The sequence below is a fragment of the Salminus brasiliensis genome, chromosome 16 (genome assembly GCF_030463535.1).
Source record: "Salminus brasiliensis chromosome 16, fSalBra1.hap2, whole genome shotgun sequence".
NCBI classification, from domain to species: Eukaryota; Metazoa; Chordata; class Actinopteri; order Characiformes; family Bryconidae; genus Salminus; species Salminus brasiliensis.
The window spans coordinates 26,557,060-26,584,329 of NC_132893.1; the positions used below are offsets into that span (position 1 = coordinate 26,557,060).

At 40.5% G+C, this 27,270-nt stretch overlaps 1 protein-coding gene across 6 annotated transcripts in view; it reads left to right on the forward strand.

The window, feature by feature from the left end:
• Positions 1–25,991, forward strand: part of nrg1 (neuregulin 1) — a 63,512-nt gene extending 37,521 nt beyond the window's left edge. For 2 of the 6 annotated variants that reach the window (XM_072658148.1, XM_072658143.1), the window contains 7 exons: positions 12,693–12,831; positions 15,611–15,678; positions 22,100–22,202; positions 22,360–22,492; positions 23,167–23,297; positions 24,077–24,277; positions 24,849–25,991. In XM_072658148.1, coding sequence (XP_072514249.1) covers positions 12,693–12,831; positions 15,611–15,678; positions 22,100–22,202; positions 22,360–22,492; positions 23,167–23,297; positions 24,077–24,277; positions 24,849–25,530 — 1,457 coding nt within the window. In that variant the 3' untranslated portion in view covers positions 25,531–25,991. Of the gene's footprint in view, positions 1–12,692; positions 12,832–15,610; positions 15,679–16,250; positions 16,310–20,280; positions 20,305–22,099; positions 22,203–22,359; positions 22,493–23,166; positions 23,298–24,076; positions 24,278–24,848 lie in introns of all 6 variants that reach the window. The other 4 variants (XM_072658147.1, XM_072658149.1, XM_072658144.1 and 1 more) reach the window with 4 other exon arrangements.
• The last annotated feature ends 1,279 nt before the right edge of the window (positions 25,992–27,270 follow it).

Sequence of the window (27,270 nt, forward strand, 5' to 3'; positions counted from 1 at the left end):
GGATCTATCTGTTTTACAATGGACATTTGTCACCAAGTAAGATGTAACGCTTGGATCACTCTCTGTGTAACCATGGCCTGATTCTGTGCGCTTGAGTATTAAACCCATTTGCTGCTGTGAGCAGAAATCTGTGATTCATATTTCATTATACCCTCAAACTTCCTGCTTCATTTGAAAGGAGGGCTCGGTGTGTGCCAGCTCCAAACAACACATTTGTCTCTGCTGTCTGATCCTTTATGGATGCCTGTCCTAATGCAGGCTCTTTAATAAGCCTGTAATGAGGAGAGACAGGCTGGCATGCAACGCAGGGCCTGTATGAGGCATTATGCATAAGAGATGTCTGCCTGACATTGTGGCTCTCTTTTGGAACGTGGAAGACACTAGTGTGACGACGCTCGTACCCAGAGCTGAACACCGGATGTAAAAAGATGTGATCTACCACTTGCATTATTGATTTCTTTTTCTTTCTTTTCTTTTTCTTTCTTTCTTTTTTATTTTGTTGTTGAGACGGGTAAGTCCTTGGCAAGGTCTCCAGTGAAGCAGAACAGAGCTGTTTACTTACTGTTCAGTATATGGACAGGTTCTACTCATGGGGATTGAAGTGAGTGGCGTTCAGGTGGTCATTATGGAGGCTCTGGCATAGCTTTTCTGCATCAACAGGTCCAAATGAGAAACTATTTCCCAAAAGAGTTCCCCTCCCCAATCTCTCTGTCTGAACCACACACACACACAAACACACGAACAATACACACATCTCGACCATAATAAAACGTTTCACATTACAGAATAATGCAGCTGCTCTATTACAGAGTAGCTCAAAATATCCCCCAAATAAGATTGGGTTGAACTCTCGACTCTTGAATTTACGGGACATCAGCTTTCAAACATGACCCCACCCAGATATGCGACTGTTGCGTGGTTAGACAAGCTTTACAGGACTTTTCAACACTTGTTTCTGATGATGTGATTTTAGATGCTGTGTTACAGGATAGACTGTGGAGTTACACCAGATTAAAGCCAGGCAGGTTGGAAACGACAACAAATAATTTGCCATCATGCTAACATTAGCCCAAAAAATCTGACCTTTTACACATACATATGAAATAAAATTGTTGAGTTGTGCACTACAGTTGTTCAATGGGTATAGTGGCCCTTTTGCCAGCGTTCTATACAGCCTGGCCAGCCTAGCAACACTTGCTATTAAAGAACACAGTTGTGGGTGGAACACGGATAGGCCAATTACCACATTCATGTCTCACACAGACTAACTCTTCAGACCAGCATTGCTTTTATATCTGTCTACCGTCATGCTTGACTTATTGAATTTAGCCGCCTGCCTACAGTAGCAGTGTAGAATAATTACATTAGACTGAGAGACAAGCATTTAAAGGAAAAATCCATGCTTCTCGTTATAGGATTTACATAAATGAAAACTGTTTAAGGATCTATTACATATCATATTATTATATGCACTCATTTTAATAGTCCATGCACTTTAGACTAATGCTTGGGATGGATAAAAGCTGTGGATAGAAAAATGTTCATTACTTCAGAGAGAGTAATGACTTTGACAGTTTTAGGTCACTGCATGTGTACAGTGGCATGCAAAACTTTTAGGCATCCCTGGTCAAAATGTGTGTTACTGTGAATAGCTGAGTGAGTAAAAGACGACCTGATTTCCAAAAGCATTAAGTTAAAGAGGTCTTTAATATTTTGCTTTTTTTATCTCCATCTTTTATAGTTTTTGTTAGGTTTTTTTTTTTTTTTTTTTTAGTAAAAGGGTCCAAAGCAAATGTTTGGGCACCCTGGGTGGTCTGTACTAAGATTTTATCACAGCTTGTAAGGCTTTGTGTAGCCAGCTGAGAGTCTTTCAGTTCTTGTTTGAGGTCTATCGACAGATTTTATAAAGATGTATAGGCTTTTGTTTTTTTTGGTTTGATTTTTTTTTCCTCATGACCTTGAATCCATTTCCCTCATACTAGTAAAATATTTCCAGTGCCACTGGCTTATCACAAGCCCAAACCATGCCTGTTTATAAAATGCATCAGGCTTGTTTAAATTAGTAAACTTCTGATGCTGAATAAGAATGCAGGAAAGGTTTTCTGCTAATGACTCCTTCATTAAGACATGTTTACAGTAGAACAGCGCCGCCACTCCACAGCCTGCAAGATCTTCCTGAACAAGCCATAGCCCTAACAAGCTAATTAAGGTCTGAAACCTTGATAAAAATTATCTGAGAGCTCAAATCCCTTGGGGTGCCCAAGCTTTTGCATGGGGCTCCTGTCTTTTTTCCACTCGGAAAGCATACAAAACAAAATTAATGCACTATTTTTGCCTGTAGTGTTCAAAAGAATGCATCACCCTTTACATTCTTCATTGTTTTATTGTTTACTATTATGTGGTAGATATTTGCAGTAACAGATCAAGGGTGCCTAAATGCTTGAATGCCTCTGTATTTGGACAACTATTGATGGAGCTAAAAGCAGCAGGCCACCCAGATGTTTCCATATTTAGTTCTACTTGCTGTGTCACTCTTGGCTAATGTTCGTATTCTATCCCACCGTATTATCCCTCAGATTATGCTGATCTTCTGCATTCGTTCTAGCCTCTAAACAAATTTTCCTTTCACGCTTTCCTACGTTACGTCATTGCGTACATGGCATGCCCAGTGTCCCAATGTGAGATTAGTGTCTATATACGCGTCGGTTTCCGATCTTCTGCCAGTGCTGTGTGAGTTGTAGAGGATGTTTTGGAGACTTCTGCTCCCTGCTGAATTCTCAGTTCCATTAATGTGGTGCTACTGGTGCAGCAGAGCCCACGCACACAGCGATTTCATCTCCATTGTGCAGAACTCTTTCATCAACTAATCCGCGCTCTGTGTCACACATTCCTCTTTTTCCCCCCTCTTGTTTCTTTGGAGGTGAACATTAAATATGGATTAAGTAGTATGTGTTAAGTAATGAGGGTCTAGATTAGTTTTAATCCTAAAGTAAATTGACCTAAGGTGCCTTTTATAGGATGTAACTAATGATGGTTTTAATTGTTCTTTAACCCCTTAAACTCTAAAGCTTTTAATGTACGTAGTTTAACACTTCTAATCAGTGCATTCCATGAATTATTCAGTACCTGGTTACTGTGAAGCTCATACGTAAGTTATGCAGATATGAGAGTGAGTAACTCATGTGTATACCCATATACAGGCCCATTGCCTGGACCCACATAAGGCCTAAGATTAGGATTTTCAATGAAGAATTACCTTGGTTTTGCAGTTGGTTTTAATCCAAGTCCATGCTTAATCCATGTATACAGAATTGAAGTGCTTAAATGGTTAACACCTGGATGACCTCCTTCTTTTAAAAGTGTAAAATAACTAACAATTATAAAAACGTATATTATTGGAGAAAATTAATGTAAGACAGTTGATGTATTTATGTTTCATTGTGGACATACTTCACTCCAATCAGGGGCTCCCCGTCCCTTGAGCAGCATTGTTCCTGTACTGCAGTCAGGATAGGTAAATGTATGATGATAATACTTAGTGTGTGTACCAAATTAGCTCTTAATGCTAGTAAACAGTGATTACCATTCTTCATTCACTTCCAAAATCAATAGATAATAACATAAACAATCCCCAGAATTTAGATTTTTTTTGTATAGTGGATACTGAAAAAAGTATAGTACACACTAAATAATTCGTACTGAACACTGAATAATTCATAGTAGATACTGAATAATGAATACTGATTAATGAATACTTTAATAATTCTTGGTAAAGATGGTGAGGATGCAATAAATCATAGTGGGCACTGCATAGTTTATAGTGTATACTAAATATATATAATAGTTACTGAATAATTCATAGTAGATGCTAAAGAATAGGTCTTAATTAACGTGACTGTTAAACCTTATGTTTTTTTGTGTGTACTTTCATTACCGCTCTACAATTATGCACTGCAATTCCCCAGTAAGTTAAGTAGGATTTATGTCAGCGTTCTGTAAAGCATGCCCAATGTCTCTACAGTAGCTACAAAGGAATGCGTTTGTGGACCATGGAGAGGTCAATTGTGTGCATCCACACAACATCAATGGACCATTACAAAGCAGGATGGAGGCTTGCTTAGCAGATGTTGTCACTGAGCGTGCACATGGTAACCTCGTTTGCCCCTGTGATAACAGAGAATGTATCAGAGCGTGGGTGAAAATGGGTGGGAAAAGAGCAAATCCTGTTGAGAGCGAGCCCTCAGATCTAGCCGCGTGTCTTTAATCTGCGAGGTGAACAACAGCGCAGGCTTCAGGGCTTCTCTTCAGCATAAGCTGTCTAGAGCCACCCGACGCTGTGGGTTGAGACTGTGAATAGTGTGAGGCGGCGGCAGAGAAAGATAACCAAAGTGTGGGTTTTTTTCTCCCTCACCTGATCGGGTTAGAGCCATTCAGCCTTGTCCCGCAGAGATGCGCGCCTCCAAGCAGCTGCCTCAGAGCGATTTCCCACAATCCTCTCCGCTCGGCCTCTGAGGCGCAGGGGACTGAACGCTGCAGCCGTTGTGACTCGAGTAGCAGGATGAGATGGAAAGAGCCTGACTAAAGCGACAGCATGGATTGCCATTTGCTGTGCATTAGCGATTTTCTCCATAATGGATATGGCTTTTTTTGTCTGTGTGGACTGCTTTGATTCATTTGTGCTGCAAAGTTGTCCACTCACACCGGTAAGCCAGGAATATTTTAAGGCTAATCAATACACTTCAAGGGTTAGCTTTCTTGTCTGCACGCATTGTAATCATCAGATCTTCAAAGAGTTCTTTATTTTGCTGCTTTATGAAATGACAGAACACTTACCGCCACACTGCTGTGTAATTTACCACGAGGCTATAATTATACAGTTGACTGCAGTGCAAGTCTATCCTGCTGTTCTTACAAATGAATCCATTTGTCTACAGGCTGCCTACCTTCAGTCATTGTAACAAATGAACAGTGTGGTGCTAATTAAATTCATGTCTGACACCTATATCTGTAGTTTTCACATTCTTGAACTGATCAAGTAGGATATTGCGGCCGGAGTTGTTGGTCTGTGACACTGTTTGTATATTGGTTTTATATTCCGTTCTGAACATTGGGTCAGATTCATGATGTGTTTTTTACAGAATTGTTTACAGTTTTGCTCTTAGACTGATGGATCCCATATTCCTCAAACTGAACAAATTCTAAATAAGAAAACCTTGGGCGAATGTCAGAATCTTCATGAAAACGTGGGAGTGAATTTTCTTCTAAAGAATGGTTTGCTAATGAGGTGCATTGACTGAACAAGTAAGTGCTGACCTGCTATGGCATTAATGCCTGTTGCACCTCCACTAGTGCACATAGGATTAACTGAAGGGTCATTGGATGGGTATCACAGATTATTGGCATTTCGCTCCTTTAACCCCGTAACATCATCTGATAGCAGAGCAGTGGTAGGAATGTCTACCTGCCACCGCCTACAGGGGAATCTTGCGTTGTGTTGATTGCCTAACGCTTTCTCTTTAGTTTCAACCAGAGCCAAAACTGAAAACCTGCTTGTGCTTTCAGTTTATGCTTTAGCCTTTTGAGCCAGGTCTGATGTGGCAACAAAGCCACGGCACCGTACTTCAAACAAATTATACAATTTATAGTGATAAACTTTGGGGTACTGGGCACAGATGCCTAAAGAAAGGAAGACTTCTGCACTCTGTACTAATATCTTCATAAGATTTCAGAGCAGAAAGGGCAGTGCTGGAGGCTACCTGATGGCAGAATTAGAGAGAGCAGTCTGATTTTTCACTAATGGCACAACACATTTCTGTGTGAGCGCTGGCTCTGGAGGCTCTTCCACTGGCCAGGGGGATTGCAGCGTTGCCAAAGCATCAATCTCACTGGAATGGAAAAAAAACTAACTTTGAGAACAGTTTTAGAATCTCATGTGATGGTGCTCGGTTGGACTGTATATTATGGGCAAACTACTGGCATTGCAGTTATGTTGCAACGTACTGAGACTGAGATGCCTTGCAGTGGATTAAAAAGAAGTTGTTGTGACATTAGTGAAGATTAGCCTGCGTTATTTTGACAAAATAACATACTTATGTTTTACTTACTGGCTCATTTCCATATTGCAGCATTAGGCGCATTTAGGGATATCACAATAACAACCCCTGATTTACTGTTCTGCCTTAATGCTAGATTCCTTTGTTTCCCAACTAATACTATAGCAGTTCATACAGAACTACACTGAGCTGAGTATTGTTGTACATCGTAAATTACTGGTGCAAGAAAATGACTTTCCTTGAGCAAAACAAGTAGATAGTGAATTTCTTAAATATTTCTTGAGTTGAAAAGCAATTCCCTTGCACCAGCTGTCACAAGGCTCCCCCCCAGCAACTTGGTACTGGTGTCCACTGTGTCCATGGCAGAGCAGAGTGGGAAAAGTAATTAGCAGACTATATGAGTGTCCTGATTAAAACAGATGCTTCCTCCGCTTGCCTCCCCTCTGGTTAGAACCTGTAGCCTGCAGTATCCCCTGTCACTATGTGGGATCAAACGCACTTTCTCTCCACCCGCTCCAGCGAGCATGTAAATCAGGCTGAAGCACTCGAGGGCCCAGATTCTTTCCCTCTAGTAGAAAACCATGTTCTTTTCGCACTTTTGTTTAGTAGCTGATAGGATTTTAAGCCTGCAAAGATTGCTGATGTGCTAATGCTTGTCTTACTAAAGCTTTCCTGCTGGTCAGTCAGGTACACTCTGACCAGCACTCACCAAAAATAAAGGTGCTTCATATGGTTATTTGAGTGATACTGTAGAAGACCCACTTTAGTTTTTTATAAAGAACCATGTTCTTAATAGAGATGGATGAATGTGAAAGGATCTTTCCACTGCTAAATGTTCTTTACCAATATACATGTTCTTGAGACTCACATATCTCTGTTATAAAGATGGATCTTTCTGGAACCAAAAGTGGTTCTTTTAGTGTAGTGTGTCGGACAAGTTCTTCTTAAAAGACTTCATGCTTGTTAGGCTATCAGAAAGTAAAGTAGTGTTGAGTGAGGTTCTCACCAAATTGTGAAATATAGATATTTGTCATGTTATTTTGGTGTTAATCCTAAAAAGGAGTTGGAAATAAAAGTAGGTAATATGATTTGCTGTTTTTATCCACTGAAATTTACCACCTGATACTCTGACCATGTTGTCAGAATGTCCAGAACAATGACCAATTGGGATCATAGAGAACTTGTAAACATAGTAAGCAGTGCTTAGAAACATGTTTTTCATATATATATTTTATCCTACGCTATCTAGATATATATATAATATAATATAACATTTTATTTTTAATTTCTTTTTTGGTGCATGACTTGAGAAGAGCAAGCATCCTTAAATTATTCCAGGCCTAAGATCTTGGATAATTTTAGAGATTTTTTAGCATAATCAGAACTGCCCTTAGGCTGTGGATCTTTTTATGAAGATCAAAAGTGACTGCAGTTTACTCTCCACTGGCTGCACTTCCAAACACAAGCCAGCGCAGCATTTAAACTATAGCAATTTAGCGAAAGGGAGGATGTAGCCTCCAGCCCACCGGCTCTATAGGAAGTTATTTCCTTATTTGGTTTTGAAAACAAATCCTTTTTTCCGCTGAGTGCTGCCCACTCATTCCACAGCCTGGAGCCAGTGGTGCGGTTCCTGACACGTGCCTGCAGTTGCCCAAGAGCTGTGCGACGCACACCTTTCCCACCTGGCGATTGCACTGGGACAAGGGCGTACTTAGTCACCATGGTTTCACACACAAACAGATGCTGTGGACTCTTCCTGCAGGCTCTGGCTGAGAGTCATCTGACACCCCTGACTGGCGGTGTTAGAGATGGATGGTCTGCAGAGAGGCTACACCATCTGATGCACCTTCAGGGTGTATAAACTGAAAGTATAGACACTAATTCAGCAAGTAAAATTGCTGTTCATTCTTTGGTCCCTCTCCCACTGATATCATTCAAGGTTCCGGCTGTGTCACAAGTGATCTCCTTCTTCAACACAACAGAGGTCTCATAATCTCCAATGCTTTCTGTTCTTCAGTCTGTTGGAAGGACTACGTCCATCATATGAACAGTACTGAGTATTGTGGATAGCCGACTAAATGTAGCTGACTAATGTTTATTGCTCTACTCTATTAAAAATACAGGTGCTAAAGAGTTCTGAAGCTATAGAAGGTTGGCCATTTAGTTGTTTATGGAATTGAAAAGTGGTTCTGCAATGGCATCGATAGCACCTTTATTTTTAAGCGTGTACTGCAGGGTAGACACCAGGTCCATACCTGTTTTGGGTGGATAGATGGATGATGTTAAATCCTTTTTGTTTGAACATGTTGTAAACCCAGTTGACTTTGGCATGAGAAAATGATGCTTCAAAGACTGTGTGTTCATTTCCTCTCTCTGGAACGTACAGTATGAAATCCTGGTGACCTTAATTTCTCCTGTGTTAGATCTTCTAAATCTAGGACATTGAGCTCTCATATTTATTCTGTACTTTGTTCACAGATATGTAGAAGTCTTCTCAGTTTCTTCTCGTCCGTTAGATAAACTCCATTCTGTGGAGCTGATTAAGCCATCAGTCGTGTCTTCATCTTGCCAATAGCTTTGTATAATCAACATGATCAGTGACAGTTTTGTCCTCAGTGTATTGAAATTGTCATGCGTCATCATTAAACGTTGCGAGATCGCAGCTGAGTGCGGAACTGCCAGTCCGATACAGTGGCCATAATGATTTAAGGTGTAAGGATTCGGTTTGACACTTGGAGAACATTTCAGTAGATCTTTATCTCAGACAGCAAAAGCCCATCTTAAAGGAGAAAATGAATTATAATCGATCAGCGCAGGGCCGGCACTCTAGGTGGGTGGTTGCGAGTGGAATATTAATATGTGCCTGGCGATTGATGGTCCAAACTAGACAACATGAATTCTCAGATTTATATTCAGACTTCAGTGCTGTGCAGAACATATTGGCCATTTATACCTGCTTTGTCTTTGTCGACTATAGTTTACTGATGAGATTTATTGAATAATCATATTAGAATTAAAGATTTTACTCATCGATCACGATTCAGCTTGTTCAATGACAACACAATGAAATGTGTGATGTGTGATTGCTTATACTTTATTTGCTGTAATTTAATGTAGACGACAATTTATTTTTGTTTGTTCTAATATTTTTGTATATTTAATCTATTAACATTGTACAAGCTTAGTAGCATTTTATCTCCTTCTACTGCTGGCACTACTGCTGTTGGAATAGCTTTTCTCACTAGCCTGGAGCTAATGGTGTTGTCTTGTTCTCACAATGGCTTAGGGTGAATTCACGAACCAGTCTTTGCTCTGTTGACCTGAATGCAGTCTGGTTGGTCAGTGATACATTTCTGTCCCGGTAGAGTTGGTCTGGTTCTCAGTTGTTCGCCGCAGTGCCGTATTTGCCCTTGAGTGCACTAGTATCGGGCTGTGTTTGCATGAGCAGAACATCGCTGGAAAATGCTAGCCCAGCAAGCGCAGAAGAGGAGGAGGAGGAGGAGGAGGAGGAGGAGCAGGAAGCCAGAGACTGTTGGCAATGCACCATCATGCGCTGTCTGCTCTTGGGTTTCTTTCCACCAGCAAAAAAAATGAAATGGACCCAAATCGATTGAGCTAGCCAGCAGCCTTCATCTAGAGTCCTAAAAAAAAGAGTGGAACTCAGCTCTGCTGCATTGAAACCCAAAACCTGTCTCAAATTTAGCCTGACCCTACCTCCCACAGCCAGTTTAAATTAAGATCTGCTTCTGTTCATTATAGCTTGGAGTGTTGTGGCGGAAACAATTATTTTTAGACGCAGCTTAAGAAAATTGTTTTCAGTGTAGAAATTGTGGGTCTGCTGTGGTGCCAGGCATGTTCAATGTTTAAATAATTAAAAATCAAGCCTTGTTCAACAGATCTCACTAAATGGTCTTTATCACTTGCTTTACTGGCCCTAGACAGAGGCCTGTACTGACAACATTCACAAAGAACAGTTTGAAAAAATGAAGGTTAAACAACAAAGTTTGATTTTTCACCTTTCTCCTTTTGAGCCATCACTCATACGTAGCAGTAGCATCTTCAGGGGAGGCCGTGGTGCTTTGATCGCATTGAGACACATTCATACGTGAGCTGAATGGTTTGGATGCTCTGTCCCTCACCTTGAAAAGACTCCACGTCCCCTGCTGTTATGGTGGCGGTTTTACTTTGTTTTGGTCTCTGGCACTTGAGCGAAGTGAGAAGCAGGATCTGAATAGTCTTTGTTTTAGACTTTTTAGCTTGAACTGAATTGCTTGTCACTCCACCTCGTACCTCAATGCTATTTGTAACCGCTGTCATTGTGAGCTCCTCTTTTTATGTGTTGTTGTGATTTGGCCATATGCTAATCTATTTTGAGTGCCTTTCTCTGGAGCCATAGAAAGCTGTTGGGCCCTGACTGATGATCCGTGACAGCCTCTGATCTCTGATCCAGTAGGTTTAATGGGAGAGAAACACAATAATTAGGTTATGCAGACAAAAGCAATCTGTTGCACTGTCAATTATTCAACCAAACGTTGGTTGTCTAGAAAAACAGCGGTATGGGCCATAGAGATTGAATTGCATTTGACTGAATGGCCATGTCTCTCCCACCTCAGCGGTTACCTGATGGGGTCCCTGACCTATGATTTCACTGCAGCATTTCAGTAAGGTAACTTGATTGTCTCTCAGAAAGGAACATGGTGTTGCGGTGCATAGGCATCGACAAAACGTGCTGTGATATTCTAGGAGTGGGCAATATGGTCAAAATTACGTTGTTTTAGAGCTGGTCAATATGACAATATTGTGAATTCATTACAAAGAACATAATTAGTCAGGTTTAACTGGATAGAGTGCAAAAACTGTAAATATAAGTCACTGCACTAAATAAGGGATAGTATTTGGACAGCCGTGTTTAAAATCGAATGCTTCAGCATGTCAAAATATTTCGATACATATAGTGTATCGTGAAAATGTCTTTTAAATATTGTATTTTCATCTAACCCTTATATTTACTTATATTTTTTCATCATTATTACTTGGAATTTGACAATTTGATGTCCTCTTAAACAGGATCAGTTGTGCTGTACTGGAACTGTTATTAATAGCTTTTTAGCCTACAGTATTTGCAACCATTGACTTTCAGGTCTCAGTTGCTTTAAGATTTGCAAATGGAGGATAGGGCCATAAGCTGTCAGATTACATGCTAGGGCGTAGATGAAGGGAGTGTAATGTCAGAGCCCATTACTGATGGGTATCAATGTTCTCACTCCCAGATCCTTCTGGAATTTGTTCCGTCTTAAAACCAGTGCTTAATCGATCAATTACTATGTGGAGTCACACAGCCGATGATTAAGTGGGTGGGTTCAGCATCTGCTCATGGCTGCAGCGTGTCATTTTGTATTCCCTAATCATGTCCGCTTCAAGAGGGAACATCTATGTGCGTGTGTACCCTGACAGGAAGTGCGCTTGTTAATCAAAGGCCAGGCCGTCCAGCAGCACCGTTGCTCCATGCATAAATATTTGTCCGTTTTAGTGGCCGAGGTGCAAACTCATTTCCTTGGGATGGACACTTATGACATCTCTGCTTACGCACAGCTGCATTGGCGGGGTTTGAGTGTTCCCCGTGCCAGGTGTGACGTGGGGAGTGAGGTAGCGAGCCGGAGGCAGGAAGGGCTTGTTTAAAAATGTTGATGAGCACTGAGTTAGCACTCGAGCGAGGGCAGGTAAGAGTGAAGAAGGCGGCGTGCACTGGACTATTGATCCTGACCGCATAGCAGTGGACAGCAGAAAAGATATGCGGCTCCACATGTCTAGATATTACAAGAACCTCACAGGTAGTGCCTTTTTCTGATGTTTTGTTCTTTACTGGTTTTGTATATCTCTTTGTGCACTTAAGCTTAAGTGTGGTCAGACTGGCATGCTTTAGTTGTAGTGGAAGAAGTTGCCAGCTGTGGTTAAGTTGTGTTTTATATGCATTTGTAAGTGCTTTTAAATTCTTTTTTGAGTTGTTCTAAGAGCACTTTCTAGAAAATCAAAGCTAATTTGACTGATTACTCATGATAACTTTTTTTGTGTGTGTATTGCCTAGTTTTATGGTGATTTATATAAAAGGTACAGCATCTGGCATTGCTGCAGCCATACAGCCAAAGTACTTCTTTGTTTTAGAGTTACTGGCTCCTCAACTTGGCATAAATAGCTAATGCATTATTCCAGGCAGTGGTGTTTGGCATTCAAGGGTAGGCAGTGTGCATCGATTCAGACTGCATCAATAAACCAAAACGCCTTGTCAGTGCAGTACGTGCCATCTCGTATTTCTCTAATATTCCGCTGGTATTTAGAAACAATGAAGGACGTTGGGATCAAACTCTGTGTGGGTCTCAGTTCTGCAATGCTGCTGCAGAGGAGACAGAAAGTCTGATGCAACGGCAGTGTGTAAAACATCATCGACCTCCATTTCCCATAATTCTGTAGCTGCAGGCCGCGAAGTTGCCTTAGCTTGCCCAAGTACTGAATGTAACAGTGGTGGCAAAGAGTGAAGCCTCAGGGATCTTGGTTCTCTTTGTCAATGTAAGCAATCCGCACAAGTACTATAGAATTGAATGTAAGTGTTCTCTATGACCGGATCTGTCCTGTCTTCCTCAGCTGCCACCAGCACCACACCCTCGGCCAAGACGTCCAGTCACGTGACTCCTTGCAGTGAAGAGGAGAGGACCTACTGTGTGAATGGAGGAGATTGCTTTACTCTGGAGGTCACGCCCAACAGCATCAAGCGCCTTTGCAGGTAGGACATGACGAATGATGATCGCCTATACCCTTATAGACCTCCATCAGCTTCTCCGCATTTATGGTAGTTATACAGTAATAATATAATTGTAATAATAATCATAGATATAATTAGACTGGTTTTAAATTATAGAAATTCAGAAAGCTGAATAACAGCCTGAAGACACGCCATTAGATGTTGTGTCTTTGCTGACTTATTTTAGAGTCAGTTTAGTCTTTGATGAGCTGTCACTGTATGTATCATTATCCACTGTGATTCGGATAATGAATTTTTTGAAGCCTGATGTCATTTAGCTTGTTCAAAGCTTCACATGTAATTTTAGATTCCCTCCACTGAAGCCTTGGGGGATTGTAGAATCCGGTAGGAGCAAAAGCATTGCCTGCATGTGCAAGTCACTCAGAATCGGGAGTGTTGAGAGCCCAGCTGCTAGTCGCGTTTTTTTTTTTATAAAGGAAACATCCCTTTAACTAAAGCACCCCACTAAGCTGGGTAGAGGATCACAGTGGTAGGACTGTGGGAGTGCACACATGAGACTGTCAAGAACAAAGTGAAAGTGCTGCAGTAAAATGAAAGCGTTTAAATGAGTGAACACTTTTTCATTAGCAGCTTCTGCTGTAGCATCAAAGCTGAACGCTAAACACCAAGCACACAGATTGTTTGTGTGATATCTGTTTAAGACCACCTACTTTTATCTGCTGTATTACAGCATTTCATTAAACTGACAGTTCACCCTGGAATAGAAATATTAAGTCAGGAACATCTCGTTCTTGCATGTGGAGGTAGAATGTGTGCCTCTCAGTCTTTCACACATTCTGCTTCATCAGTGATCTGCAGAAGCGTGGATCCATTAGCATCATTAAGGAAAAGCTCTGATGACTGCAGCCCTGTACAGCACCTCTATTGACATTGCCAAGGAGACACTTTGGCTCTGGGCCATCCAATACATAAGAGGGACTTTTAGCGTCCACGGAGAGATTGAGTTTCGCCTTAAATACTTCAGTGACTAAGCAGAAAAGCACTGCTGCTGTCTGGGCTTTAGTTCCGCAAGCACTGCAGGACGCAACAAGCGAGAGCAGAAGAGCGCCTGTCCCTGTGATTCATTTCCGTCATTCTCTAGGGGTGGGCAATATGATATCGCGATCAAGATAAATTGTCACAATACACTTATTCTGAGTCTAAAACTAATGTAGATATAGATGTAGAATGCATGTACCGTACAAATGAAAAATTGGCCAATTATAGAGCGTTTGTGTATGCTTTTAGTGTAAGGAACTTTTTTTTTTTTTTAAGGTTACTTAAAGCACCTTAAGAGGTTTCTCCACAGTTTCAAACTGAAGGACACCCAATAGTTCCTCTATTATACTTTTTCACTTCTAATACATAACTGTATTATAAAATAATACAGTTAAAACATACTGAATACTTTCTATTATATACACGTATCATGAAAATGTGTTTAAGTATTGTGACAATATATGTTGGCCAGATCAGCCACCCATACTCTGCTCTCCCTTTATCTGTATCTCTGTATCTTTATCTTTATCTGTATCTCTGTACTGTGCTGAAGCAGCAGTTGGCAGGCTGGCTGCATCTCCAGGGATCAGAGAGCGAGAGCAGTGTGTGTCTCAATAGTCTAAAACAGACGTGTCAGGAGATGAACCCTGACACACAGGATGTCTAGAGAAAGGCACACTCCTCTTACCCTGACAGTAAACTGCCTTTGCATGCCTGCGATTGTGTTTCCACACGAAGTCTTGATGTATTTTCATAAGTAAGTTCAATAGGTTACGTGTCTCTAACCTTCAAGTCTTTAACCTTCGTGTCACACAAACAGCAGTTCCATCCCGTCTCAATGATGTTCTCAAGTCTTTCAGATCTGAACACACTTCTTTCAGCTCTTAGCGTTTGTATTCTCTCAGTCTCTGTGGAGAGACTCAGCTGTCCCAGCTGTTATAACGCTGTAAGAGCCACAGCTGTAAAGGATCCGAGGCCATGTCACGCCACTAGATCCACTTCATCAGAGCTTTAGAAAGCTCCCTTTCTCCGTCATCGGAAAGCAGATGGTCTGCTGAAAGCTCCGGATCAGAACAAGGCACTCTTGGCCCCAAACTCTTTCTTTAAAACTTAAAAGAGGACCACAGACCTGGAAGTACAATTATTCTCTCCAATCCAGCCATGTCTTTTTCCAAAAATTACCCCCTTAAAACATGGTAATGTAATAGCTGGACAGGGAAGACCAGTGCATGCCAAAGTGCACCAGTGGTCAGCTGGAGCTTATAAAGCCTACAGAGGAAGTCCAACGATAAGCCTGGCTGGATCCTGCAAGTGGCTGTGGAAAGCATGTTTAACAGCTATTGCACAAAGAAGCTAAGGTGATAATGCCATAAATGTATTGTTAAGGATTTCACAGAGCTGCTTTAGTGTTTATGCAGTTTGCTAAAACTAAAAAAAAAGATTCCTAAGTTATCTTCATAAGAAGCTTCCATATCTCTCGATCATATGGAAGATCTTTTAAAATGCTTTTTAGGGTTATTCCAAAAGTGTAGTAAAAATAGCCCATAACAGCCCTTGTGGCTAATGTTGCGTTGTCCAGGAAAGCTGTGATATAAATGTTAAGCATAATTATACAATGGTCCATGAAAAATACTGTGGACCTTAATAGTTGTATTGTTGTGTTGTGCTGTTAAATGTGTTTTGTGTTGTGATGTTGTGTATGTTCAGTGCAAGTCTGTGTCCTGTGCTCATCCCTCTGCCACCCCCCCCTGCCCTTTCTCAGGTGCCCCCCAGGATTCTCAGGGGACCGCTGTCAAAACACAGAGCCTGTGAGAGTCATAGACCAAAAACGTATGTGCAGTCACTGAACATCCCCTAAGCGCATGCTGCATAGCTGGTGTTTTCTGCTTTCCCGCTCTCTCTCCCTGCTCGTTTCCCTAATCACAGTCTCCATAGGTCCAGGCTTATCCATCTGTCCCCCACATTAGACGTGGACAGGTGTGTGAATGTGTGTGGCGCAAGGCTCTCCAAGCCACTAATCGCTGCCTTGCTAAATTAAAGCGAACATCAAAGATTTGGAACAGTTGATGATTGCACAGTTTGGTCCGCATGGTGATGACACTGCATTCTAATTTGTTTAATGCCTCAATTGAGTGGGTTTTTTTTGGGGGGTGGGATGGGGGGGTGTCAACTGCCTGGAATTGCTTGGAAATGAATCTCACACCAAGTTGTGACTTTGGAACTGTGATGTAGGTACTAGCTGGGAAGAGTGTGATTTAACAAACATTGGTTAATGTTTGTGAGACGTTTAGCAGGCAACACCAGAAATGCCCGTGGGCACGGGGAGAACTTATGGGTATCAACTCACTTCCTCTCTCTCTCTCTTCTCTCTTCTCTCTGTGACTTTTTTGTTTCCCTCTCAGGTGCCCAAATGACTTTACTGGTGATCGCTGCCAAACCTACGTAACGCCCAGCTTCTACAGTACGTCTATTTCCTTTTCCTGTCTGTGCTTGGATTGAAGCATGCTCAATCAGCGCTACTTCCTATTGCTTCGTTTTTGTTTTCCTCGTAGGCAGATCAGGGAGTTTTCTGTGCCGTTTTGGGGTTCTGTTGTGCATCTTTTACCATGCCTACTCCTCGCATGTTTAGCATTTTTTAACCAAGTTTCTTTTCCACCAGATTATTAACCTGGAAAGGCAGGGAGTGGGTAGGAATATTAGTCTAAGTGTGGACACAGAGGAATCAAATAAATTTCAGCACTGCCATTTAACTGGGGGCTCTCTTGTAGGAGTTGACTTATCATGTGCACCCAGCAGGCCTTGGAGCTAGTTGATGCCTAAACGCAATGTACTATCTCCAACTCTAGCTTGATTACACTTTAGTAGCTTCTAGTGCAGTGGCTTCTGTGGTCCAGTTCCCACTGAAAGCTTGCTGAAGGTCCATTTCTGCTCCATAACCCACTCTCAACTGGAAACATAAACAAGATAGAAGCCAAATAATGGAAACATGGATTTTAGAGAGATCAGAGAAGCACTACAAAGCAAGATTAAAAGTGCAAGAACTTCCTCACCAGGCAAACAAGTAGGGCATGTTACCCTCAATACTTCAGCTGATATTGGGGTTGTGGTATGAAGATATGCTTGAAGCTGGAAACATGTGAAGGAAATGATACATGTTTTAACTAAGCTTCATTTCCTAAATGTAAAGGATTAAGTTCTGGATATTGTTGACACTTTCCAAAAGCTTTGTAGCTGTGTGACGTGACGTCAATCAGCTAGTAAATAAGTCACTTGTGACAGGCTTTACAAAACTGCATGTGTTGTCAGTTGATCTTTAACTTTCAGCTATTGTCTTTCTCCTAGGAGCAAAAACATAGCTGGGAGTCGGTCACTCTAGATCAGTGTTTTGCGTCCCACTGATGGATTGCTCTGCAGGGATGAGTGGGTCACGAGAAAGCCAGTGTAAATTTTTACTCAATGGATCGCGTTTTAGGCCCGAACTAGGAAGCACTCCGGTTCACCTGATTTCCGAACTACTTGCATTGGCAATGTGGCTCTTTGCATTAGCTCACGTGGCAAGAAATATTGCCCTTGAAGCACATGCCTGTGTAAGAGGTGCCGCAGGCTTCCTGCCTTTAGAATTATATAAAACACAACGCCCTTTTTCTGTAGTGACGGGTTATTTCCCAGTAACACCAGTGAAACAAACACAAATAGTAAAGGTGATCTGAGTACAGGGCGACCTATTGACCCAGGCTCAGTTTCCTTCTAGCTTTGTACTATTATTGTCATCTTAAATGATAGAGGGAGTGTTTCATGTGACGCTCGCTCTAGCATTTAACAGTGATTTGTAATTAGTGCTAAGAGGCTTTTTGGAAACACAGCCGAGGCTGACAACACAGATCAGGACAAGCTTAAACAAAACATCTCTAAATATTACTGAACTGTAATAATGTGCGCAGAGCTGTACATGTTTCATCATGGTTTGCTGCTGTAAAAGAACAGTGTGTTGAGTGAAAGTGGACTGAAAAGTTTATACAAGCTTATATTTCTAAGCTTCTATGTATCTACATGTGGGACTTGGCATTAAAAAGTTTGGAAACCGCTGTCCTAGATAACAGAACCACTACATCTTTCTCTAAAGTAGATCACAACAGGGTTAGAGCATAGATCAAACCTCCATTCATACTTTATCTAATATCAGTAGCGGCACAGGTCAGGTAAAGAAAAACAAAGCATTATATGATGTTTTCATCTCTGCTACTCTTCTTTAGGACTTTCTCATCCACTCAGTAGAAATATTCACAGTTGGCTGAGAGCCAGTGCAGTGCTAGCAGAAGCTCCTGAGAAGATATCATCAGTTTTCAGGGTTTTCTCATTGAGCACAACACCTACAGTAATTTCTAATTTGGGTGATATTAATGTTATGTCTCTTACAGCCAGAGCATTTGCTTTCCCTTCTTTATCACTCTGGCAACACAAGTGAGGCCATGGAGGACGGGCAGAGTACCAGCTGTATCAGCACAGCAGGAGAGCTTTATATACTTACCGTCTGCATAGACAGGCCACTTTCAGCAACTCTTAGTGCTGTATTAGGTCCTTTGATTGACTCGTGTTTAGAAGCTTATTGGGTTTTAGTGAATTAGGTGCTTTCATAAGTTCTGAAAACTGTAATTGGAGTAGGACTTTAACAGTTAAAAGCCCAACACTGTCTTTGAAAAACACTATCCAGTTATCAGTTAACACCTGTCAGATGGGTGTCATAACTTCAGGGGCTTTGCTGAAGGTCAGTGCAATAAAACAATAAAGCAGTGTGTTACACAGCTTCTGAGACAGGGCAGAGTCAGGTTTAAAAATCGACTCATGTAAAGGTTCTGTGAATTTGCTGGTATCAGCAAAATCATGGTTATTATGCACTTATATTTTCTAGCTGTCACGCAAAAACTTTGTATCTCAAACACAGCAACTTTACAAGAAGAGGAAAAATACTTCTTAACTTTCAGTGGAAATGCAGTGTAAAAACAACTGCTAGATTAACATTATGTGAAAACTGAAAATGCTAAAAATGGATATACAAGGTTTTTTGGTGTGACAGTGACTATTCAAAAAGTTCTTCTGTTACACTGAAATTATATAAAGATAACCTATGAGAAGAAAGATATTCATATTTGGTGTCACTTTACTTGGATGGTCCATTGTAGATGCTTCATAGATGTTCACCTGACATTCAACTAACGTTCTACTGAATGTCTATTAAATGCAACTCTAGAATGAATGTAAATTATTGTCTGTTTAATGTAACCTTACATTTAACCCTAACTTTAACCTAAACTCTAAATTTAGCCCTAAAGATAACCCTAAAGGGTTAAGGTTAGGGTTGTGGTTAGATTTTAGGGTTGATTCAAGGTTTAAGTTAGGTGCAGGGTTACATTCAACAGACAATTCAATAAACAGTTTACATTCAACTACAGTTCAGTTGCATTTAATCCATGTTCAGTTAAATGTCAGATGAGCATCTATGAGGAATACATAATAAACCATCTGAGTAAAGTAATACCTTAAATTTTAATTATATAAACTATTTATATCAAATTTGATCAATTCACAGCTGACAGTCGTATCAGTCAGTATTTCAGTATTCATGACTTTTATTTGTTGATATTTTCAGTTATTGGAATTATTTAGTAAAATCATTGTCATATCATTGGGGCTCTACTCAGCAAGGTCACACTTATTTGTCAGGTATCCCCACGTTTGGTGTTCATTTACTGCATTTACCAATGCAGTATGACAAAGAACTTCCTAAGAACTTTTTAGTAAAACGACTGAAACCCTGTCAGGTTAAATGTATTTGATTACCTCTCATAGGCATGTTGATGACTGATGAAATTGACATACATGGTTGTGTGCTTTGTATGTAAACTTACACATTAACACATTGGGCTAGCATGGCTGTGAGCAATGAACGTGTTTGGGCTTCATTTGGGTGTAAACCGCGGTATCTGCTCACTCCAGGGTGGAAGAATCGTGTAGCTGAGTGAAAGATGCATGTGCCTAACAGCATGTTTACCTGAAACACGTGGTGGTTGCTAGTTCAATGTCAGGGGTCAACAGGGTCAGTCTGTTTCATCATGCAAGCACAGTGATGTTTGCATGTGCATGCTACCACTGTTGTACTGTAAAGATAATGTCAGGCAGTCTATGAAATGTATCCTGAGCTAAAGTCGTACTCGACTATCGACCATTGATGTATGCTTTTGAAATGTGTTGCTGTCACATGCTGAGATACTCAGGTGTCTGGTATTTAGTTGCTGTTCTAAACACAGCAGTGCTTTGCAATGACACTGTCATAAAATGTTTGCTTAGTTAGCCAATGTAGACTACTTCATTATCGCTCAAACCTCCAACCAACTGTACTTTTCTTTCTTTTTGTCATCTTTTCTGCCTCGGCAGAACATCATGGGATTGAATTTATGGGTATGAATTGTTCCTTCCTCCTAGTTTGCAGACTTATAGGACTAGTAGCTTGAGCCTTTTTCTCCTTCAACTCTAGCCAGTTTCCTTTTGCTAATGAAGGGATCATACAGCCATAACAGACGTGATTTCGCTCCACATCACTTCATTGAATCTGAAGTCTTTTGACTGCAGTCCACTTTGTTGGAAGAACGAGGCCGTTCCAATCTCTCCGGAAGTTTCCATTGTTTCAAAGCTTAAACGCTGCACCACAGCTTGGCACATCAGCCTGTATGGCGGTTAAGGATGTCCTCAATTATTCATGTGGACCTCTGACGTTCCATTTCGGGCACACACACACACAAACACATGCATAACTACACACACAAGCATATTCAGATCTACACACTAGCCTAGTCTAGTATTGTTAAGCGGTTATGCTGTATGTGCAGATCCCTTCAGTCTTTGCTTTGCTCTCCTACTCTGCATCCTTCCATTCTTTATAGCATGTGCCAGATATCCTGATCACCTTCCATCCTTCCCTTCCCCCCATCCTTATTCTCTCATCCGTTCATCTATTTCCTCAACCCAGTTATTCCTCATTTTTCTTGTTTTTGTCCTACTCCAGAACCTTCTCCCCCTTACTCAGTGTCTTTTATGTTTTGCCATCGTATTGGCAGTTGTGTGCCTGTTTGAGAGGATGCTTACTGAAACTGAACTAGGGCTGTCACGATTACCTGCTTAAACTCAAGTGCTGAAACAATGATTAGAACCTATTTGGCAGCTTTAATGATCATGTATATTATAACATTCCTTTCTTTTTATATTTTAAATGCATGTTTGGCCACATAACATTTTTAAAGCCTTCCTTTTTTACGTATTTCAATGAAAGTATGTTGGAGTATTTAAAATGCATGCTATCTTCAAGTTTAGTTTTTATAGTTTGACCTAAAAAAAAGGTTACTTGATTGCCAATATAATCAATAGTGACAGCCCTAACTTGAACTACATTATAACCAGGATAAAACAGCATGGCAACAGCATTTGTTCATGGGGCATCTAATACTTTGCCATAGAATATTTCCCTCCTGCTGGCACTCAGTTATTGACGCCTAGTACAACTCAAACATGCAGTGTACAGTTAGCATGTGCCACATAAATCAAATATGGATCCACTAAAGGCCCTGTGACCAAGTGCTGCTGCTCTTTTAGGCCCATCTCCTAAAGCCTCGGGTATGTGAAAGACTAAAACATCTGCAAGACAAAGCATATGGCCTGTAAATGTTTTACTGTGGCTTTGTTGGTTTTGCAGATGCTAGAAATGATTTCACATACCAGAGGTTTGGTCAAATACAGTCCCCTATTGTCCTAACAGTGTAATGAAATAACCTAAATGCATGAGTAAGTAGTATGTTAAAAAACGTTCCTTGTAGTGGTAATCCATGGACTGTTTCGAATGCATTGCAGAAGATGCATTTAGAGTCGTTTGTGATGACATGACTTCGAAACCGACCTTGAATTAACACCCCCTTGTGTTCCCTCCCTACTCAGCAAAACTGCATCCTGTGATCAATATGCATCAAGATGCATCACTGTTTTCCCAGTAACAGAACATGTGCACTAATAAAGAAACTGTTCTACTGGAAATGTACTATAATGGTCCTGTTCAGTTTTGGAGATTTGTGCAAGTGAGGATGTTGTCAGTGCTCCTTCAGTGCTACCCTTAAATCATTTGCACATGTAATCAAGGCTGAACGCGACTTTCCTGTCCTGAATTGCATCATCAGATTGTAAAAGAACATCCCATCCTCTTTTCCAGAAGCTGAGGAGCTGTATCAGAAACGTGTATTAACAATTACCGGCATCTGCATTGCTCTCCTTGTTGTTGGCATCATGTGTGTGGTGGCCTACTGCAAAACAAAGTAATTCCTCTTTTATTTTATGTCTCCATCTGATATCATGGATGATCTAATGTTTTTTGTTAACCAAACAAAACAATGATTGAATGAACGATTCATATTGAGATGTAAAAGCATGAATGAGCGTGGTCTGACACAGCTGTTATGCTTGCGTGTACAGGAAGCAGAGGAAAAAGCTGCATGATCGCTTGAGGCAGAGTTTACGAGAGCGCAACACCATGGCCGGCATGGCCAACGGCCCGATGTACCCCCAAGACCCCCACCCACCACCAGAGAACCTGCAGCTCGTTAACGTAAGTGACTGCACTCAGTTAATGTAAGTGATTAACAGATTAACAGAAGTCAGAGTATCACTTTAAGCTAAAAAAGTTAAGCTCCTGAGGTGGTCTTTAGTGTGTAAACGTATTTTCAATGTGTGTTTACACGCACACACCTTACAACTGTCCAACATGTATTCATGAAATCAGACCCGAACGTCAGTGAAATGCCTAATTTTTAGTTGTTTCACTTAATAAAGAAAAAAAGAAAACTTATGTGAGCCATTTTTCCCCCGTGGTCAAAGAAAGAGAAAGAGGAACGAGGGGGTGCCAACAAAACTACTTAAATTCTTAGCGATACATTTATCCCCACAACACCTCAAATCCTCATAATTCCCACAAAACCATCCAAACTTTACTTTACTTAAGATTTCTGGGGTGGAATGCTTGTGAAATTTGGTTCCTCATTATATTCATCAATCTTTGCTTCTTGTATATCTTACCGTGAATCGTGTATTCTCTATACGACTGTGTCCTTGACCATACTAACCACGACAGTTCAGTACAAATACACATACTATTACACCCCTATTTTTGAGACTTGCTGTGAAGTTTAATTCACAGCATGGGAACCTTTAATTCTGAAATGAAGAGTAGTTTTCCTGCTGTACTGTACTGTGTATTCATGTATCATTTTTCTTTGATTTCAGCAGTATTCGTCAAAAAATGCCATCCCTGCTCAGCATGTGATCGAAAAGGAAACAGAAACTTTGTTTTCCACAAGCCAATACACATCGTCCACTCAGCCGTCCACTGCAGTCACACAGACCTCCAGCCAATGGTACAGCATCTCTTTATTTCCTGCTAGTGCTTCAACAGGGTCAGAAGCTCAGTCAGGATAACTGGATAGGCTCTGTAAAACAGAATACAGGTGCTTTAGCACGGTCAAATCTTCAGCCCATTATATAATGTCCAAGTTGTCAGAAAGCATCATTGTTTTGCTAGGCATCACTTCCAGGATTAGAGTAGCTTTCTTGCATCATCCCACACATCTTTCCCTCACTAGAATCATCATCAAAGCCAGTGTTTACATTTGCTGCTTGTCCATGTCTGCTCGCTTCACTGATAATGATGCTTGACAAATGCAGGATGAAGAGCTTGGCAGCACCCACTTCAGGGTTGTGGAGAAATCTTCTTAGTGTTTTTTCTGATGCTGTTTAATATTCACCAAATAATTTTTAAAAAGAAAGCAGCAGATGAATGAGCTGTCTGGGTTCCAGCAGGAGGAAAATGAGTGTATGATTAGAGAAGATAAACTGTGGTTTAGGGAATGTCCTTCATGTTTAACAGAGCAGGTTGCATAATAGGCCTGAGTCATAGAAGCTAGCGTAAACATCACAAGTGTTTAACCCAACTGTGTTTTGTCCCTAAGCTACATAATACACTGGTGTAAGCTTCTGTTGTATTTGACAAATAATAGTAATAGTAAATTATAAATAATAATAAATACAACTATTTATTTAATTCTACAAGCTCTGCTCTTCTACTGCTTATTTGTAATTGATGGCTTGTTTGTAACTGAAAGCCTCTCTGAATGTTGTCCTCTATGTGATGTCACAGCTGGAGTAACGGAAAGACGGATAGCGTTGTGTCAGACAGTCGTGCCGTCCTGGTGATGTTATCAGCCCAGAACAGTCGGAATGGCACTCCCACTCATCGTGGGCGTCTTAATGCCACTGGTGGAGGCCGAGAACTCGGTGCCTACACGAAAAACTCAAGAGAAACGGTGGACTCCTACAAGGACTCTCCATACAGTGAGAGGTACAATCACTCAACAACTGCTAATAAAAGTAGTGTTTAAAGGGCTCGTATCATGACAAACCTTTTGAAATGTTTGATGTAGCATATAAATATTTTTATGGTTGCTAAATGTACCATCTAGACCATACAGTATCTACATGTAAACCAGGCTGCAAAAAGGCCCACTGTGATTTTCTTATGGTTGTGATGTCACAACCATGTACACATTTACATATGGGTGCTCATTCAAACTACAGCAGTTTAGCTCATCCATTCTTGTCGAAATGATAAGGAGTGTAGTTACTGCAGATAACGTGTAGCCGAGTTCTGATAGCAGAAAGTGTGGTCAAATGGTCCCAAAGACTGAGGCTGTTCTGACATTTTCACATGAATGTTTCTGAGTGACATCATGAACAGTATATTGATTATATCTATTTATATTATTATGTATATAGACTAAGTGGAATTTTAATAAACTGTAAAATATGGGCCCTTTAAATGTTCTTTCAACACTAGTGACACATGTTTAAAGCTAATTATGCTTAATATGTTTATACGTTACATGGGGGAAAAAAAGTGTCTTCTTTGTTAGGTATGTTTCAACCATGACAACACCAACCCGCCTGTCACCTGTGAAACTGCTGTCCCCGGCAACGCCCTCCTCTCCTCCCTCTGAGATGTCTGCGCCTCTCTCCAGCCTAGCAACCTCAATCCCTTCCATGGCGACCAGCCCGTCAGGCGAGGAGGAGCGCCCCCTGCTGTTCCTTACACCCTCGTGTCTCCGTGAGAAGGCAGAGCAGGAGCCCAGCCGGGCACAGCAGCTTCGTAATTCTGCCCACTATAACCATGGTCTGGAATCCCCCAGCCCCCCTCCCAGTCCGCTGCACATTACTGAAGATGACCAGTACGAGAGCACACAGGAGAATAGTGGTACGCCTGCCGCCGCGCCTGTCTCTGACCAGAACAGCCCCACGGACGGCCACAGCTCTAAAAGAACAAAACCTGCAGCCCAGGCTGGCCAGCCGGAGCAGAAGCCAGCCAGTGAAGGCAGCTCTGAGGGCAGCAGCCTGGAGAGTGAGACAGAGGACGAACGAGTGGGCGAGGACACACCCTTCCTCTGCTTACAGAATCCTGGAGCTTCAGGCACAGGGACACTAAGCTTGGACGGTTTGGACAGCAGCAGGACTAACCCCGCCCTGCGGCTCTCCCCACAAGATGACTTGCAGACCAGACTAGCCAATGTAATGGCCAACCAAAATCCTATTGCTGTGTAAAAGTGAACATACCAACCAACGCTTAGAAAAAGAATAAGGAAAAAATCAGATACTAAAAGAAATATACAGAGTCAACAGTAAACCTTTATTTTCTAAAAAAAATAAGTATTTGAGGGAACTAAGTAAAAAACTATAACTTTTATTTTAGTGACGTAGTGAAACAAAGTCTTTTATAAAATGCAATGTGTATAAAATGTGTTTGCATCATGAAAGAAAGTGCCATTCACTTATGTAGCACTGGTCACAGTATTTCAAGGGCGGAGAAAAATATCAATGGTGCCTTTAATTTCAGCATGGAGAACTAAAGGAAACTGCATTATGACCCTGGGCCATATATTCATGATTGATATCCAGCATTGATACAAATTACAGTTGGTGTCTGAATTCTAAAAGCAAAATTATGTGCAAGCCATGGGGCAAAGTATTGATCCTCAGCGGTATAGTAAACTTTCTATATTAATATATTTAATTAATTAATATATATGATTATAATATATACCATTTGTTAATATGTATACCTTTAGCAACTACTATAGTATAATAAAGTATAATGAATTGTAATAAAAGGAATAAAAAATAATGTTATAATAACATTTATCTTAATGTTATTGCTAACATGAAATTTTTAAGTTTAGCTAGAAGCATTTAAACAAAATATGAATGTATTTCTAGACAGGTCATGTTTGGCTGCTAAAACTTCTATGCTTAATATTATGTTTTTTAGACTGTGTGAATGACTGAATATATGGCTCACTGTGTCAGTAACACGTCCATTGGCTTTACAAGTAATGCATTGTGGGGAAAGTATAGCACCTATCTATGATCTGGACTCCACATTGTACAGTAAATGCCAGACATTTTTTTAATTTACATTAAAAAATTACTTTTCAATATCCATTTAGAATGTTACAATAACTTAAGTGTTCAATTATGTTATTTTCTTTAAGGCCATACAAATACGAATACTTGTTTAACGGATTCACTTGTTAACTTCTTTTTTTCTTTTGGTAACTTAAAACAGTTGCAAGAAAACAAGTAACAAGTATGTAGAAAATGAGCCACTGCTCTGTTCATTACAAAAGTCATGATAACACGGCTCAATTTACACATCACTTTATTGTAAATATTTAGTGTTAGTTTTTACAGATGTGTTGAAGGAAAATACTCTTGTGGCCTAATTGGTTTTAACAAACATGTCCGTTAAACAAGGCTTTGAGTTTGCATTGCCTTATCCTGTCCTTTGTGTATATGTACAGATAATATAACTTTTTTTTTTTTTCTTGTACAGTATTTTGTTACAAATGATATATTTGGGATTTGGGCGAACAATGCAGAATGAGTACTTACTAATTTCAGCAAAATAACAAAGAAAATGCTTAATTGGATCCCAGAAAATAAATCTTGGACCGCTTTCTTAGCTTGCTGGACAGATGTACCAAGAACGCATTCTTAAAAAAATGGCCCTTCTTTACAGCTATGTTGCTCAGTGATCAGCTCTGTGGTGCAAAGGCCTTTTCTGTTTTTTTCCCTGTGATCATCAAAAATAACATCATCCATCATAAAAGGTGTGGCCCATTGATATTTTGCATTTTATAGTATTTATTTTGTCTATTTATTATTTATTTATTTATTTATTACTTTGGCCTCCTATAATCTATCTACTACAATCTATATTTTAATAATGTCAAATACAGATATTTAAATATATCGCAGAAATCAGCAAGTTTTTCAGATTTGTTT